This window comes from Engraulis encrasicolus, chromosome 24 (assembly GCF_034702125.1).
Source record: "Engraulis encrasicolus isolate BLACKSEA-1 chromosome 24, IST_EnEncr_1.0, whole genome shotgun sequence".
Lineage (NCBI taxonomy): Eukaryota > Metazoa > Chordata > Actinopteri > Clupeiformes > Engraulidae > Engraulis > Engraulis encrasicolus.
Window position 1 is genome coordinate 17,653,528 of NC_085880.1, and position 16,030 is coordinate 17,669,557.

General features: G+C 47.8%; 1 protein-coding gene across 1 annotated transcript in view; it reads left to right on the forward strand.

The window, feature by feature from the left end:
* The window catches only part of adgrb3 (adhesion G protein-coupled receptor B3), a 277,961-nt gene that overhangs the window by 139,808 nt on the left and 122,123 nt on the right, over nt 1-16,030 (forward strand). The window contains exon 10 of the mRNA XM_063191037.1: nt 7,961-8,029. Within this exon, the coding sequence (XP_063047107.1) occupies nt 7,961-8,029 (69 nt within the window). The remainder of the gene's footprint in view (nt 1-7,960; nt 8,030-16,030) is intronic.

The following is a 16,030-nucleotide window of genomic DNA, read 5'->3' on the forward strand; positions in this document are numbered from 1 at the left end:
CCTTTGAGAATTTGTTCTGGCATGATGGCTGCTAATTCACTACTGTAGGGGTCAAAGACGTTGATTTAATTTTTTTTTTTTGGGGGGGGGGGGGGGGTCTTAGACGCCAGGTGGCGATTTGAAGCTGCAACTCTGTGATCTTCAGTCCAGTCTAACCATTACACCATGGCTGCCCACAAGATTTCATGTTTTTTGGGGTAACCATGAAACCCACAATTAACCTTTTATATTTTGAGCATGGTATGTGCCATATGGTTAAACCATAATCACAGACCAGCAAAAAAGCACAAAAACCATGAATAACCATGATTCATGGTCAGTTAGGAACCATGGTTTTCATGGTTACCCCCCAAAAAATGGATAAGCCATAGTAATGCTATGGTTGGTTCAGAGTACTTAGAGTAACCATGACATACCATGGTAAAACCATGGTCGTTTATCGTAAGGGTTAAGGCAGCAGGGCAACTTACTTTTTTTAGTTTTTCTGGCTGCAATGTTTTACAGTGTAGCATAGTAGTAATAATAATACTTAGACCAAGAGGCAGAAATATGTTTTATCCAGAAAGTTCTTTTTGATGAGCACCCTTTTCTACTAACTGGATACAGGACCCAGTGAAGCATTCCCTTTTCTCTTTGTTGTTGTATGTTTTATCCAGATTGCCAGGCGACATGGCAAGATATTTATTTTCTCCTTCCAGCCTGTCTCAGTTGTCATTGTCCTCATCAGTATGTGTCTCATGTCCGCCGTCGTCATTGTCTGTCGGTGGTCGGTTGTCAAGGACAGCCATCTCGAGGAAGGTGGACGAAATGTATGTTTTCCCCCCCAAAAAAATTGCTGCTCTCTAAAATGGATGTTGGGAAAGGTATTTTTCTTTTAGCGGAGGCTGATGTTTTTTTTGGATCGCGACCTTGTGTAGGGGTGCACGTCTTTGTAGAAGAAGACAATGTGTGGGTGTATTTTTTGGGAAAGAACGGCAGAGAGAGAGAGAGAGAGAGAGAGAGAGAGAGAGAGAGAGAGAGAGAGAGAGGGAGAGAGAGAGAGTGCACATCCTTCACATTCACTGAAAATCCCCTCAGTGTTCATCTCTTCTATCCCTCTCCCACTTGCCAGTCGTGCTCGTCTCCATGGCGCTGATTCCCATAGCCTCTTAAAGATTCCTCTCCTCCATTTTAAAAAACACTGCTCTCAATATCTCACTATGGTGCTGCCGCAGATAAGAGATCAGTTCTGAATCGCTCTCCTCCTCATCTGCCTCCTCTTCCTCTTCTTCTGCCTCCTCTTCCTCCACCTCATTCACCTCCTCTTCCTCTTTCTCATCCTCATCCTCCACCTCCACTTCCTCTTTCTCGTCCTCTTCATTTTCCTCTCACTTCTCTTCTTGTACGCTCCTCTTCCTCTTCCTCCTCTTCCTCGTCTCCTTCCTCCTCCTCATTCACCTCCTCTTCCTCTTTCTCCATTGTCATCCTCATTCTCCACTTCATCTTCCTCTTTCTCGTCCTCTTCTTCTTACTTCCCTTCTCGCAAACTCCTCTTCCTCCTCCTCCTCCTCCTCCTCCTCCTCGTCTTCCTCTCCTTCTCTCTGTCTCTCCTCCATTTTAAAAAACACTGCTCTCAATATCTCACTATGGTGCTGCCGCAGATAAGGGATCAGTTCTGAATCGCTCCTCCTCCTCCTCTTCCTTCTCTTCTTCCTCCTCCTTCTCCTCCTCCTCTTCCTCCTCCTCCTCTATCTCTTCTTCTCTTCTTCTTCCTCATCCTCCACCTCCTCTTCCTCATCCTCATCCTTCACCTCATCTTCCTCTTTCTTATCCTATTCCTCCTCCTCTTACTTCTCCACTCCCACATGCCTCCTCCTCCTCCTCATCTTCCTCTCCTTCTCTCTGTCTGCAAATAGATCATTTCATTGCTCTCTGCTGATCTGCTGTTGTGGCTGCTTTTGGCTGTTTTATTGGCAAAATTATGTGCTGTTATATGTGGTGTGGTGTGGTGTGGTGTGGTGTGGTGTGGTGTGGTGTTTTGTGGTGTGGTGTGGTGTGGTGTGGTGTGGTGTGGTGTGGTGTGGTGTGGTGTGGTGTGGTGTGGTGTGGTGTGATGCTGTGTGGTGTTTTGTGATGTGGTGTGGTGTGGTGTGGTGTGGTGTGGTGTGGGGTGGTGTGGTGTGCTGTTTTGTAGTGTGGTGTGGTGTGGTGTTTTGTGGTGTGGTGTGATGTGGTGTGGTGTTTTGTGGTGTGGTGTGATGTGGTGTGGTGTTTTGTGGTGTGGTGTGATGTGGTGTGGTGTGATGTGGTGTGGTGTGGTGTGGTGTGGTGTGTGTGTGTGTGTCCGTGGGAGTGAGAGATGTTTGTGTTTGCGTGTGTTCTGTATGTGTTTGTGCTTGTGTATGTGTGTGTGTGTGTGTGTGTTCTGGGGAGCTGGGGGCTGGTTGTACAGAAATGTTTGTGTTCTCTCACGACACGACTGTAGCACGCTCCAACTAGAGTGGGGAGTGGAGAATTCCTCCGCCAACACACGCACTATAACCACACACACGCACACACACACACACACACTACACACACACACATACACATACACACACACACACACACACACACACACACACATGCACACACACACACACACACACACGCACACGCACACACGCACACACACACACACACACACACACACACCATGATTTGTGCCTTTGACAGTGTAGGCTTGATGTGTGTGTGTGTGTGTGTGTGTGTGTGTGTGTGTGTGTGTGTGTGTGTGTGTGTGTGTGTGTGTGTGTGTGTGTGTGTGTGTGTGTGTGTGTGTGTGTGTGTGTGTGTGTGTGTGTGTGTGCACAGTGCTAATGCAGTGTTTAAGTGGACGTGTTACCACCAGAGGGAGCATAAGCATTCAAGTAGAAAACAAGATGGTCTGTGCCAGCAGCAAGGGAGAGAGAGAGAGAGAGAGAGAGAGAGTGAGAGGGAGAGGGAGAGAGCGAGAGAGAGAGAGCAAGATCGAGAGAGAGAGAGGGAGAGAGAAAGAGGGAAAGAGAGAGAGAGAGAGAGAGAGAGCAAAAGACCGCACCGTCACCACTCCTACGTCCATTTTGCCGACACGGAGGGGAAGAAGGGGAGGGGAGGGGTGAGCGGGACAAAAGAATGAGCAGAGCGTACGCCATCACCCCCATCCATCCCTCCCTCCCTCCCTCCTTCTGGCCATACCTCTCCACTCCTCTTTGCTCCTCTCCTCTCTCCTTCCCTCTGCTCTCCTCTCCACTCCTCTTTGCTCCTCTCCTCTTGCCTCTTCTCCTCTCCTGTCCTATCATCTTCTCTTTGCTCCTCTCCTCTCTCCTCTTTTCTTCTCTTCTATTTTCTTCTCTTCTCTTCTCTTCTCTTCTCTTCTCTTCTCTTCTCTTCTCTTCTCTTCTCTTCTCTTCTCTTCTCTTCTCTTCTCTTCTCTTCTCTTCTCTTCTCTCTCCTTCCCTCTCCTCTCCTCTCTCTTTCCCTCTCCTCTCCTCTCCTCTCTCCATCTCTCTCCTCCTCTCCTCTCCTTCTCTCCTCTCCTCTCTTCTCTCCATCTCTCTCCTCCTCTCCTCTCATCTCCTCCTCTCTCTTTCCCACTACTCTCCTCTCCTCTCTCCATCTTTCTCCATCTCTCTCCTCACCTCCTCTCTTTCCCTCTCCTCTAGTTCCCTCTCCTCTCCTCTCCTTCCCTCTCCTCTCCTTTCCTCTCTTCAGTCCTTCCCTCTCCTCCCCTCTAATTCCCTCTGCTCTCCACCTCTCCTCTCCACCTCTCCTCTCCACCTCTCCTCTCCTTTCCTTTCCTCTCCTCTCTTCTCCTCTCCTCTCCTCTCTCCTTCCCTCTCCTCCTCTCCTAAAGGATCAGCACTGCGGCTGTGAACTCCTCCTCTCTCTATCCCCTCTCCCCTCTCGCTCTCCAACTCTTTCCTCTCCATCTCTCCATCTCTCCTTTTGGCTTCATCGCTGATCCCCCCCGTCTCTTTTTCACTGAGTCTCTACATCTCTCTTCCCCTACACTTTCTGTATCCTTCTCTCTAGTTGTCTGTCATCCTCTGTCATACCTCACTCTCCATCATCATATCCTTTCACTTCTCTTCTCTCTCCGTCGCTCAACATGCCTTTCTATCTTTCTATCGTCTTTTCATTCTCTCTCTATCTTCGGCTTTCCTCCTCCACTCATTCTCCCTTTCCCCGTCTTTCCTTGTATCATTCTGTGTCTCTCCCTCTTCATCTATTTCATTCTCTCTTTGGTCTCTTTCTTCACACATCTATGTCTCTCTCCATCTTTCCCCAATCTCACCTCACCTCACCCCCCCCCTCTCTCTCTCTCTGTCTCTCTCTTTCTCTCTCTCTACACACATCTATGTCTTTCCCCAATCTCATCTTTCTCTCTCTCTATCTTTCCTCGATCTCTCCTCACCTCTCTCTCTTTCTCTTTCTCTTTCTCTCTCTTTCTCTCTCTCTCTCGCTCTCTCTCTCTCTCTCTCTCTCTCTCTCCCTCTCTCTCTCTCTCTCCCTCACCTCTCCTGTCTCCTATCCCCCCCCCACCCCTCACTCAGCAGCTCGCCCCCTCAGCCTGTGCATGCAGAGCCTCGATTAACACGCGTGAGCACTACAAAGTGCTTAATCACAAACAGCCGCCCGCGCCCGCTGCACAGCCCAGGTGCCAGCCTGCGCCAACGCATGTCCGCCCGTGCCTACGCATGCCCGCATGCCCGCATGCCCGCAAATCATTAGTCACCCAGCACATACCACCACACACACACATACACACACACACATACACTGAAAAATATGTTTACACACAAACACCACGACAAGCATGCACACACACAGGCATATACACTGGAACAGATATTCACACACATGCAACATGAAAGCACACTGCAGCGTACATACACATACACACATACAAACAAATGTACCACGAAATCCTTCACACACAAACACTGAAGCAGACACGCACACACACACACACACACCCACACCCACACCCGCACACACACACACACACACACACACACACACACACACACACACACACACACACACACACACACACATTGTACAGACGCTGCCACACACATTGTCACACATATACATGCACATACACACACACACACACACACACACACACACACACACACACACACACACACACACACACACACACACACACACACACACACACACACACACACACACACACACACACACACACACACACACACACACACACATTGTACAGACGCTGCCACACATATACGCACACATATACGCACACATATACATGCACATACACACACACACACACACACACACACACACACACACACACACACACACACACACACACACACACACACACACACACACACACACACACACACACACACACACACACACACACACACACACACACACACACACCTAGAAATATACACAGACACAAAGTGCCGTAGACATACATAAATGCAGATACAGAACAGGACTGCCACAGACATACACTAAAACATAGAAGTACGCGCACACATGCACACACATACAAACAAACGCATGCACACACACATGCATACACTCACATGCACACACACAGATAGACTTGCACAACCACAAACATACAAGCACGCACGCACACACACACACACACACACACACACACACACACACACACACACACACACACACACACACACACACACACACACACACACACACACACACACACACACACACACACACACACAGCTACAGTCACACAAATACATGAACGCACACCCACACACTTACTGCATACACATACAGTATTGACCGCCATAGACATACAAAGACACACTTCAGCCTTCTTATACATATGCATGCAGGCCTACACACCTGCCACACTGTGGTGACAGAAAAGCACACACACACACACACACACACACACACACACACACACACACACACACACACACACACACACACACACACACACACACACACACACACACACACACACACACACACACACACACGAGACACACGGCAAAGATGCATGCACACAATCTATTGTTTGGACAGCTGGAAGGATATTCTGTAGATTCACTCGGCAAACTATGCAGATTGACAGCAAAGGAACATTAAACACGAGAGAAGAAAAAGACACAGTTAGCATCTTTAGCTCAGCAGGGGCCCCAGAATGCATCAGGCTTCTTAGAAATATCTCATTTGCATGTGATGATGCTTAGCAGGCAGGTAAATTCAAATGAAACAATAGATGAAATCAGCTTTGGCTGGGCCCGGGACAAAGCGATCTGAAGGGGCCCCAATCCCCAAACCCAACCAATGCAATGTAATGAGGATCCCATTCTGAGCCCGCTCTCTCTCTCTCCCTGGGCCTGGAACAAGTGACCCCTTTGTCCCCGTCCCCATCCACCCCCCAACCCCCCCCCCCCCCCCCCCCCCCCCCCCCCCCCCCCCCCCCCTCCCCCGTCGGCTTCCCTGTATGAAATGTATATTGTCGTTGTTTTTTCATTCTTTTATCTTTTCGATGCAAGTGTCTTCAATGGTGCACCACAATCAGTAATGGGCAAACAGTATATGCTATACATTTTGATTGCGATGTCCATTGTGTGTTGCTTTGTTATGCATGAGCAATATGGCTATTCTCTGTGCGTATCTCTATGTATGTCATATCATGTGGAGATGGAGATGACTGAAGTAAAGCTATTTATTTGTTATTTGATTGGCTTGTGTCTATTGATTTGTGAGGCAGCAGTGATCGTATGGTCATGGTTAGGTTATAGAGTTGATCTTGTAATCAGAAGGTTGGAGGTTCAAATTGGCTTCATAGGGTGTCAACCATGTGTGATGGTAACCAAGTGAGTTTAGCAACAAAAACAAATCAAGCATTGTTGTGGGACTGACATGTTTTGGGGCTGCGTGAATGCCGTCAACATTGCAAAATTGAATTTCACCAAAAGAAACTACTGAAGCAGATTATGATACTCTCCATTAGGATATTACTCAAATCTCACACACATTTTAGCCAGGTACAGACTCAAAATGTAAAAGTTCAATGTAAGGCAAGGATGAAGCGCACACCAATGACCTCCCTTTTAATCCCTTTTAATTTCATGATGTTTCAGGCCAACAGGGCCCCTTCTCAGCCACTTTCTACAGGATTTCAACTTGGAGTGTTCTGACTTTTTTGGATACATGTTCAAACATTAATGGTTGTATTTAGATTTGTTGTGCGTGAACAACAAGTTGAAGCGGTTATATATGTTATAAAGAGGTTACTAATCATTGTGTCAAAGTAAAATCTCTTTAATACTGTCCTATGATATACTTCCAAAGATATACTTACAAATCTGCAAACATGTGAGGGGTTTACTCATTTCTGTGACATACTGTAATAAATGTTTTCAAATTTAAAGGCACACTGTAAGATTTTTAGTTGTTTATTTCCAGAATTCATGCTACCCATTCACTACTGTTACCTTTTTCATGAATACGTACGACCACCATCAAATTCTAAGTAGGCCTATTCATTATGACTGAAAAAATGGCACTTTTCATACATGAAAAGGGGGATCTTCTCCATGGTCCGCCATTATGAATTTCCAGAAATAGCCATTTTTAGCTGCAAAAATGACTGTACTTGGGCCATACTAGAAAATATGAATTTATTACTTAGCCAACTTTCATGAAACGATCAAATTTGGAAAAAGGCAGCACAGTTTCAATGAGCAGCATAGTTGCAGTACCTTTTTTGACCATTTCCTGCACAATGTACCTTTAAGCTGCATTGTGCTACAGCTTCTGTCTACAATGTTTGTCCCAATGTGATGCGCCTGCAAGCTGAGGGACAATGAGTCCCAGTTCAATGTTTTGTTCCTTGACTGTAGATTACCGTATCATCAGTGATGATGCCCTGGCCTGTACACACACTCATTCTTCCCTCTTGTCTTCCTCTCTGTTGCAGAACTTTTTCCAGATCATCAGTAACCTGCTGGAGGAGGAGAACAAAGAGAAGTGGGAAGACGCCCAACAGGTGAGTGAGAGAGCCAACAAGTTTGTTTATTACGTATTATTTCTGCAAGCCTTTACATCTGTCCCGGTATTAGAGTGAGGGTGATAAGGAAGAGGAGAGGGGCCCGTCATGTCACCACCAGGTTGCATAATGGCCCCCAAATGTTTTTCATGTTTTTTAATGAGGGCCCCACCCGGTTACGGAATGTATTTTTGGGCTGATATGGATATGACTTCCGTTGTATATTTTCGGCTTCAATACACTTTTTCACACAAGTCTTGTGTGCGCCTCCTTTTTTCCATTATCCTGAGTGATTACTACTTTTTGGGAGTGCTCGCACCAAGCAATACACGAGTCTTAAGTTCAAGGCGCAGACGCAGACCTTTGTTGGTCTTTTGTCATTCATGGCCTGATATGGAGACAGGACTGTGAGACAGTTGACTGGAGACAGGACAGTGAAGATTGGACAGGGAACGACTGCGGGAGAGGGAGATTGGGGAAACGACCCACACCAGACTCGAACCCGGGTCCCCATGGGCCAGGTAGCTCGTATAAGGCTTAGCGCAGTGCATCACAGCACCCGGGGCTGGATTAAGATGGCCTGGGGCCCCTAGGCCAGTGCTTCCCAACCTTTTTTGTCCTGCGTACCCCCTTTTTCATATGATGAGTACCCCCTCGCCCTCATTCAGGCTCTGTTCCTCTATCCCAACGTGACTACACTCAATATATTTGTTATTATTACATTTTTCCGCGTACCCCTTGAGGTGTGCTCGCGTACCCCTAGTGGTACACGTACCCCTGGTTGGGAAACACTGCCCTAGGCTACAGGTTTCTGTGACCCCCTGGAAGGCAAATTTCACAATAAAACGTATATAGACCGTTTCCTAATTATGAGATAGGAATTAAGGATAGCATGTCTAACAACTGTGCTCAACATGACAGATGCATTTTTCAATATTGCATCTTGGCACAATTCTGCAATCTTTCACTTTTGGCCAATCAGGAGCCCCCTGGTAGGTGGGGGGCCCTAGCCTGCAGCTGTATCCTGTGCGTTAATCCGGCCCTGACAGCACCCCTCACCAATTGCCTTTTTGTCATTACAGTATTACAGTCCTTACATAAAAAAACAGGTTGCGTCAGTCAGACGGATGAGATGTCCAGCCAGGTATTACAAGTGTGGCAGTACTGTCGCTCATGTGGATTTCTCACTTTAAATTGGCGGGCCAACGAGCCAGCGAGCCAGACGGAGCTGTGTGCCTCCCCTGCGTGGGCCGGGGACTAATAAGCCATGTGCGCTTGCAATGCCACCTCCTAGATCATCAGCTCTGTCTCAGCACCATCTCAGCTCTGTACCACCAACCCTAACTCACCCCCTGTGTGCCAGTGTGATTGTGGAAGCGCTGCTGTGTTGTTTCTGTCTGTGACAGTGCAGGGCCACTGACAGCTTTGGCTGGGCCCCTGGGACAAAGACATCTGAAAGGGCCCCAAACCCAATACATACATTATACAATGTAATAATGAGGAGGATCCAATTCTGGTCCCCTTCTCTTACGCCTGGACCCAGGACAAAAGACCCCTTTGACCCCTTTGATTATGGACACGCTGCTGTGTGTGTCTGTCTGTTCGTGGCAGTGGCGGCGTATGCAGCAAGTGGTGGCGACTCTGCTGCTGTGTCTGTGTGTCTGTCTCTGCTGCTGATGGTGGCAGTTGCGGTGGCAGTGAGGGTGACGCCATGTGAGCATCTGGGAATTGTCAGAGAGAGAGAGATAGATAGAGAGAGAGAGAGAGAGAGAGAGAGAGAGATAGAGATAGAGAGAGAGAGAGAGAGAGAGAGAGAGAGAGAGAGAGAGAGAGAGAGAGAGAGAGAGAGAGAGAGAGAGAGAGAGAGAGAGAGAGAGAGAGAGAGGGACAGGGGGGCGTACAGAGATAGTGGCGATGAACAGGAGAGAGGTGCGAACAGGTGCCACCTGCTCTTGGCAAATCAATAGCAATCAGCGGGCACGTCAAGAGATAGAGAGAGAGAGAGAGAGAGAGAGAGAGAGAGAGAGAGGGAGACACAGAGAGAGAGAGAGAGAGAGAGAGAGAGAGAGAGAGAGAGAGAGAGAGAGAGAGAGAGAGAGAGAGAGAGGGAGAGAGAGAGGGAGAGACTGCTGTGTCCCCCATGGACTTAGATCGTGGTGTGATATTAAACCCCAGTCCACCTACTGACCACGAATGGAAGGCAGCAATTCTTTCTGGACCTTCTTTTTTTCCCTCCCTCGTCTGGTTTTATTTAAAGGGATGCAGTACACTATCTGACCACATGGTGGCAGCAGCACTGGCGTGCTGCCGGATACATCCGGTCAGAGCCAGCCGCAGCATGCTGTCGTGACACGGCTACTCATCAAGACGTATAGGAGCAATACAGAGGACAGGGGGGTAGCGAGAGAGAGAGAGAGAGACAGGGAGGGGGGGAGAGAGAGAGAGAGAGCGAGAGAGAGAGAATGAGAGAAAGAAAGACAGAGAGAGAGAGAGAAGAGAGAACGAGCGAGAGCGAGAGCGAGAGCGAGACTAATATTCTGCTCATGCTTCAATGCAAATCCTTTTTTGGGAAATATGTTAAATCCTTTACAATACATTAACAGGAAGTCCAAGCTAAGAATACAGTATATCTTTTTCATATCCCTCTCTCCTAGCTGCTGCCGGTAATTTTTTTCTTTCACTTAGAGCAGAGACACCAATAATAGGGTTGCCAGTCAGCTTGTGTGAGGTTTTGGAGGACTTTAAGTGAAATGCACTCAACGCTTTATCGCTCTGAATGAGGCACAGTGGTGTGGGTGTGCAATGCACACGGCAAAAAAAGAAGCGCGAAAGAAAGACTTTACTGCAAAGACAGGGGACGCACAACACTGGTCTGGGATTGTGGACTGCTGTTGGTGTTAATGCTGTGATCTCCTGGTTGTGTTTTTTAATACTGTGGACTCCAATTGGAGTTACTTAATACTGTGATCTGATGTTGGTATTACTTCATGCTATGGTCTCCTGTTACGTAGCCCCTTAGTGCACACCATACCTCCAGTGGCACGCTGTAATAGTCATTCAAAAGTGAACTACCATAACAACTTTCATAACAATCAATATTTTCTTTTCTCTTTAGTTCACATTAAAGCATATTGTGATATTGTTGTACAGTACAGTCGTATTGCAACCCAGTCATTTAGCTGAGTGTGAGTATGGGGGTCTTAACATCTGATGTTTTGTCACCACCATACATCACTGATCATGTCACATGTGCTGCGCTGTGTCGGTTGTTTATGACTTTGTCATCGACTAGAGGTCATGACCCCAACCTCACAATAAACCAACCACTCCCCACCCCCCACCCCTCACCCCAACCTCACAACTCCACACAGGGCTGCTGACAGCTTTCGCTGCGCCCAGGACAAAGAAATCTAAAAGGGCCCCTGACCCAATACCTACAATGCAATGGGGACCCTATTCTGGGCCCCCTCTCTCCCTGGGCCCGGGACAAGTGACCCCCCTCCCCCCCCTTTGTCGACCTTCCTGGCTCCACATCCTCTCCTGCCTCACACCTCTGCCATCTTGTTGGTGACGTGATGGTAACGGCTTCACATGGCTGCCAGCGTTCCTGCTGACAGGCAGTCCGCCCTCCCTTTGCAATCTCCTGCGCCCGGGTCCACGGCCTGGCCTGTCGGAGATAGCATCTCTCCCTCCCCAACACCTCTGATCATCAGGGGACATCTGTGGCACTGTCACCTCTATGACAAATAGCTGCCTTTCAAAAGGGGACATCACCTGCCCCGGGCTGTGGTTACAGCGAATAGAAGAGCATGTCATCAAAATAAGATGAAAATAAAATAAAAAAGATAAGTGAATTTAAGAGAGGGGAGTGTTGTTGTGGTCATGACTGGATTCACATGGGTACCTGCCACTCCACCCTAAACATCAATTGCTTTGAGTCTACTTGATGTTATTTCTCTGAGAGAGAGAGAGAGAAAAGTTTCTAAAGAGTTGCCTTGAGTTTCTGCGCCCCCCAGCTCCACCCCACTGCAGCATTGGGGACAGGTGGCTTCAGACAAAAAAATGTCTTTTTTGTCCCCTTATGCCATCTTTCACTTAGTCTGTTGGGTGCTCTCCAAAATAGTTTCAAATTAAGAAAGTTACAAGGGAAGTTTGCGCCTCGTTCCGGCATCTGTTCCCTGGTGTGGTAGAGTGGCTTTAAAGGCCTAGAGTTAGTGTCTTACGACAGGCTGGTGGTGTCCCCTGTCACCTCTCCCCTCCTCATCCATAAATGCCTATCAAGTCGACAATGGTGTGTCCTAGGTAGTGGGAGACTCTGCTGACTGCGGAGTGTCAATGGCTTTGCAGGCGTCTTATTACACATCCTTGAGTGATGCTGGCATCTGATTATTGGGACTTTACCTGGGGGGGGCATGATATGATATGAGTGGTTCGTGCTGTAGTTTTCTTTTACTTTTTTGTTTCATTACCAATGTTCCTCTCGGGCTCCTGCACATCTTTAGATATACTTCTTTCTTTCTTTCTTTCTTTCTTTCTTTCTTTCTTTCTTTCTTTCTTTCTTTCTTTCTTTCTTTCTTGCTTTCATTCTTGCTTGCTTGCTTTCCTTATCGCTTTCTTTCTTTCCTTCTGTCTTCCTTTTTTCTATCTTTCTTTCCTTCTTTTCTCATTCCTTTCATTCTTTCTTCCTTTCCTTTTTTCTTTCTTCTTTCTTTTTTCTTTCTTTCTTACAATCCTATTTTCTCATTTGGAATCCTTTTTACTGGATTTCCAGGTCCTATCTGTCTGTTTTTAATCTCTCTTCATCTCTGTGCTCTCCATCTCTCATTGTCCTCATCCTCATCCTACACTCCCTCCCTTCCTCCCTTCCTCGCTTCCTCCCTCCCTCCCACACCATCATCACTTATTGCCTGCCTTTTATCTCCTTGTCCCTTCAATTTTCACCCTCTCTCTCATCTCTCAATCTGTTTTCATCCCGTCTGCCTGCTCTCTTCCTCTTCATCTCTCTCTCTCTCTTCTACATTTCCTCTTTTCATCCAGCTTATTTCATCCTTTCATCCGTTGTTTCTGCTTACCGCTTTCTCTCTCTGTGTGTCTTCATCCTTATCATTACCCCGAAGACCAGTAATCCACTCTTCTCTTTGCTGCCAATCTCCTCTTCCTCTCCTCTCCTCTCCTCTCCTATCCTCTCATCTCCTCTTCCTCTCCTCTCCTCTCCTCTCCTATCCTATCTACTCCTTAACTCTCCTCTCCTCTCGTCTCCTCTTCCTCTCCTCTCATCCCCTCTCCTCTTCCTCTCCTTGCCTCTCCTCTCCTCTTCTCTCACTTCATCTCATCTCATTTCATCTCCTCTCCTCTTCTTGCCTCTCCTCTCCTCTTCTCTCATTTCATCTTCTGATTCCGTCTTGTCTCGTCTCGTCTCGTCTCGTCTCGTCTCGTCTCCTCTCCTCTCCTCTCCTCTCCTCTCCTCTCCTCTCCTCTCCTCTCCTCTCCTCTCCTCTCCTCTACGCTCCTTGCCTCCCCTCTCCTCTCCTCTCCTCTCCTCCCCTCTCCTCTTCTCTTCCCTTCTTTCCTCTCTCCTTTATCCTCTTCTCTTCTCTTCTCTTCTCTTCTCTTCTCTCCTCTCTTCCCTCGTCTCCTCTTCTCTTCCCTCCTCTCCTCCTCTCCTCTCCTCTCCTCTCCTCTCCTCTCCTCTCCTCTCCTCTTTGTACATCATGCAACGTACCTGACTCTGTGTTCCATGTCTTTTCTGAATGTGTAAAATTAAGTCCATTGTTCTGCACGCTCACACGAGTTTGCGCTAGATTTGGTTTCATTTTTTCCAAGGAATTGTTTATTTTTGGCGTGAAGTATTCAAAGAAAGCTGCATCTGTATGTACATGTTTAAATTTTCTTGTTGGTCAAGCCAAGATGGCTGTGTGGAAATGTCACAGGCTAGAGCAGGAGGGCAAAACAGTGGAACAAATTGACATGTTCAAAATGTTAGTTGAGGCAAGGATCTCAGCAGAATTTGCCTATTTTCAACTTACTAACAATATTGATATGTTTGGAAAGAAATGGTGTATGGACAAAGGCTTGTGGATAGTTGATAGTAGCCATAAGCTACGCTTCATTTGGTAATAATGTGGTTGTATTCATGTGATGGGATGATGATGGGGTGGGGCAAGGGCTGTAAGGTTTGTTGTGGTTATGAGGGAGAGGGCTCCTCCCTTCACTATGCTGGATTTTCGACCTATGGAGTTGGCTATATCCTGTAATGTGAAATAGTGAAGGTGTCACAATAAACGATGTGTTAAAATTCAAATTCTCTCTCCTCTCCTCACCTCTCCTCTTCTCTTCCCTCCTCTCCTCCTCTCCTCTCCTCTTCCTCTCCTCTCCTCTCCTCTCCTCTCCTTGCCTCTCCTCTCCTCTTCTCTCATTTCATCTTTTCATTTCGTCTCGTCTCGTCTCCTCCCTTCTCCTCTCCTCTCCTCTCCTCTCCTCTCCTCTCCTCTCCTCTCCTCTCCTTTCCTCTCCTCTTCTCTTCTCTTCTCTTCTCTTCTCTTCTCTTCTCTTCTCTTCTCTTCTCTTCTCTTCTCTTCTCTTCTCTTCTCTTCCCTCCTCTCCTCTCCTCTTCTCTTCTCTCCTCTCCTCCTTTCTCTCCTCTCCTCTCTCCTCTCCTCTGCTCTCCTCTCCTCGCCTCTCCTTGCCTCTCCTCTCCTCTTCTCTCATTTCATCTTGTCTCGTTTCGTCTCCTCTCCTCTCCTCTCCTGTCCTTTCCTCTCCTCTCCTCTCCTCTCCTCTCTTTACTTCTCCTCTCCTCTTCTCTTCTCTCATTTAATCTTGTCTCATTTTCTCTCCTCTCCTCTCCCCCCCTCTCCTCCCCTCTCCTCTCCTCTCCTCGCCTCTTCTCTGCTCCTCTCTTCTTCCTCCCCTCTCCTCTCCTTGCCTCTCCTCTCCTCTCCTCCCCTCTCCTCCTCTCTCATCTCCTCTCGTCTCGTCTCATTTCGTCTCCTCCCCTCTCCTCCCCTCTCTCCTCTCCTCTCCTCCCATCTCCTCCTCTCTTATTTCATCTCGTCTCATTTCGTCTCCTCCCCTCTCCTCTCCTCTCCTCTCCTTTCCACTTCATCTCGTCTCATTTCGTCTCATTTTGTCTCCTCTCCTCTCATCTCCTCTCTTCTTCTTGCCTGTCCTCTCCTCTTCTCTTATTTCATCTTCTGATTTCGTCTTGTCTTGTCTCTTCTCTTCTCTTCTCTTCTCTTCTCTTCTCTTCTCTTCTCTTCTCTTCTCTTCTCTTCTCTTCTCTTCTCTTCTCTTTTCCTCTCCTCTCCTCACCTCTCCTCTTCTCTTCCCTCCTCTCCTCCTCTCCTCTCCTCTCCTCTCTCCTCTCCTCTCCTCTCCTCTTCCTCTCCTCTCCTCTCCTCTCCTCTTCTCTCATTTCATCTTTTCATTTCGTCTCCTCTCCTCTCCTCTCCTCTCCTCTCCTCTCCTCTCCTCTCATCTCCTGTCCTCTGCTCTCCTCTCCTTTCCTCTCCTCTTCTCTTCTCTTCTCTTCTCTTCTCTTCTCTTCTCTTCTCTTCTCTTCTCTTCTCTTCTCTTCTCTTCTCTTCTCTTCTCTTCTCTTCTCTTCCCTCCTCTCCTCTTCTCTTCTCTCCTCTCCTCCTTTCTCTCCTCTCCTCTCTCCTCTCCTCTGCTCTCCTCTCCTCGCCTCTCCTTGCCTCTCCTCTCCTCTTCTCTCATTTCATCTTGTCTCGTTTCGTCTCCTCTCCTCTCCTCTCCTGTCCTTTCCTCTCCTCTCCTCTCCTCTCCTCTCTTTACTTCTCCTCTCCTCTTCTCTTCTCTCATTTAATCTTGTCTCATTTTCTCTCCTCTCCTCTCCCCCCCTCTCCTCCCCTCTCCTCTCCTCCTCTCCTCTCCTCTCCTTTCCACTTCTCTCCTCCTCTCTGCAGCTCTCCTCTTCCTCCCCTCGCTTCTCCTTGCCTCTCCTCTCCTCTGCTCCCGTCTCCTCCTCTCTCATTTCATCTC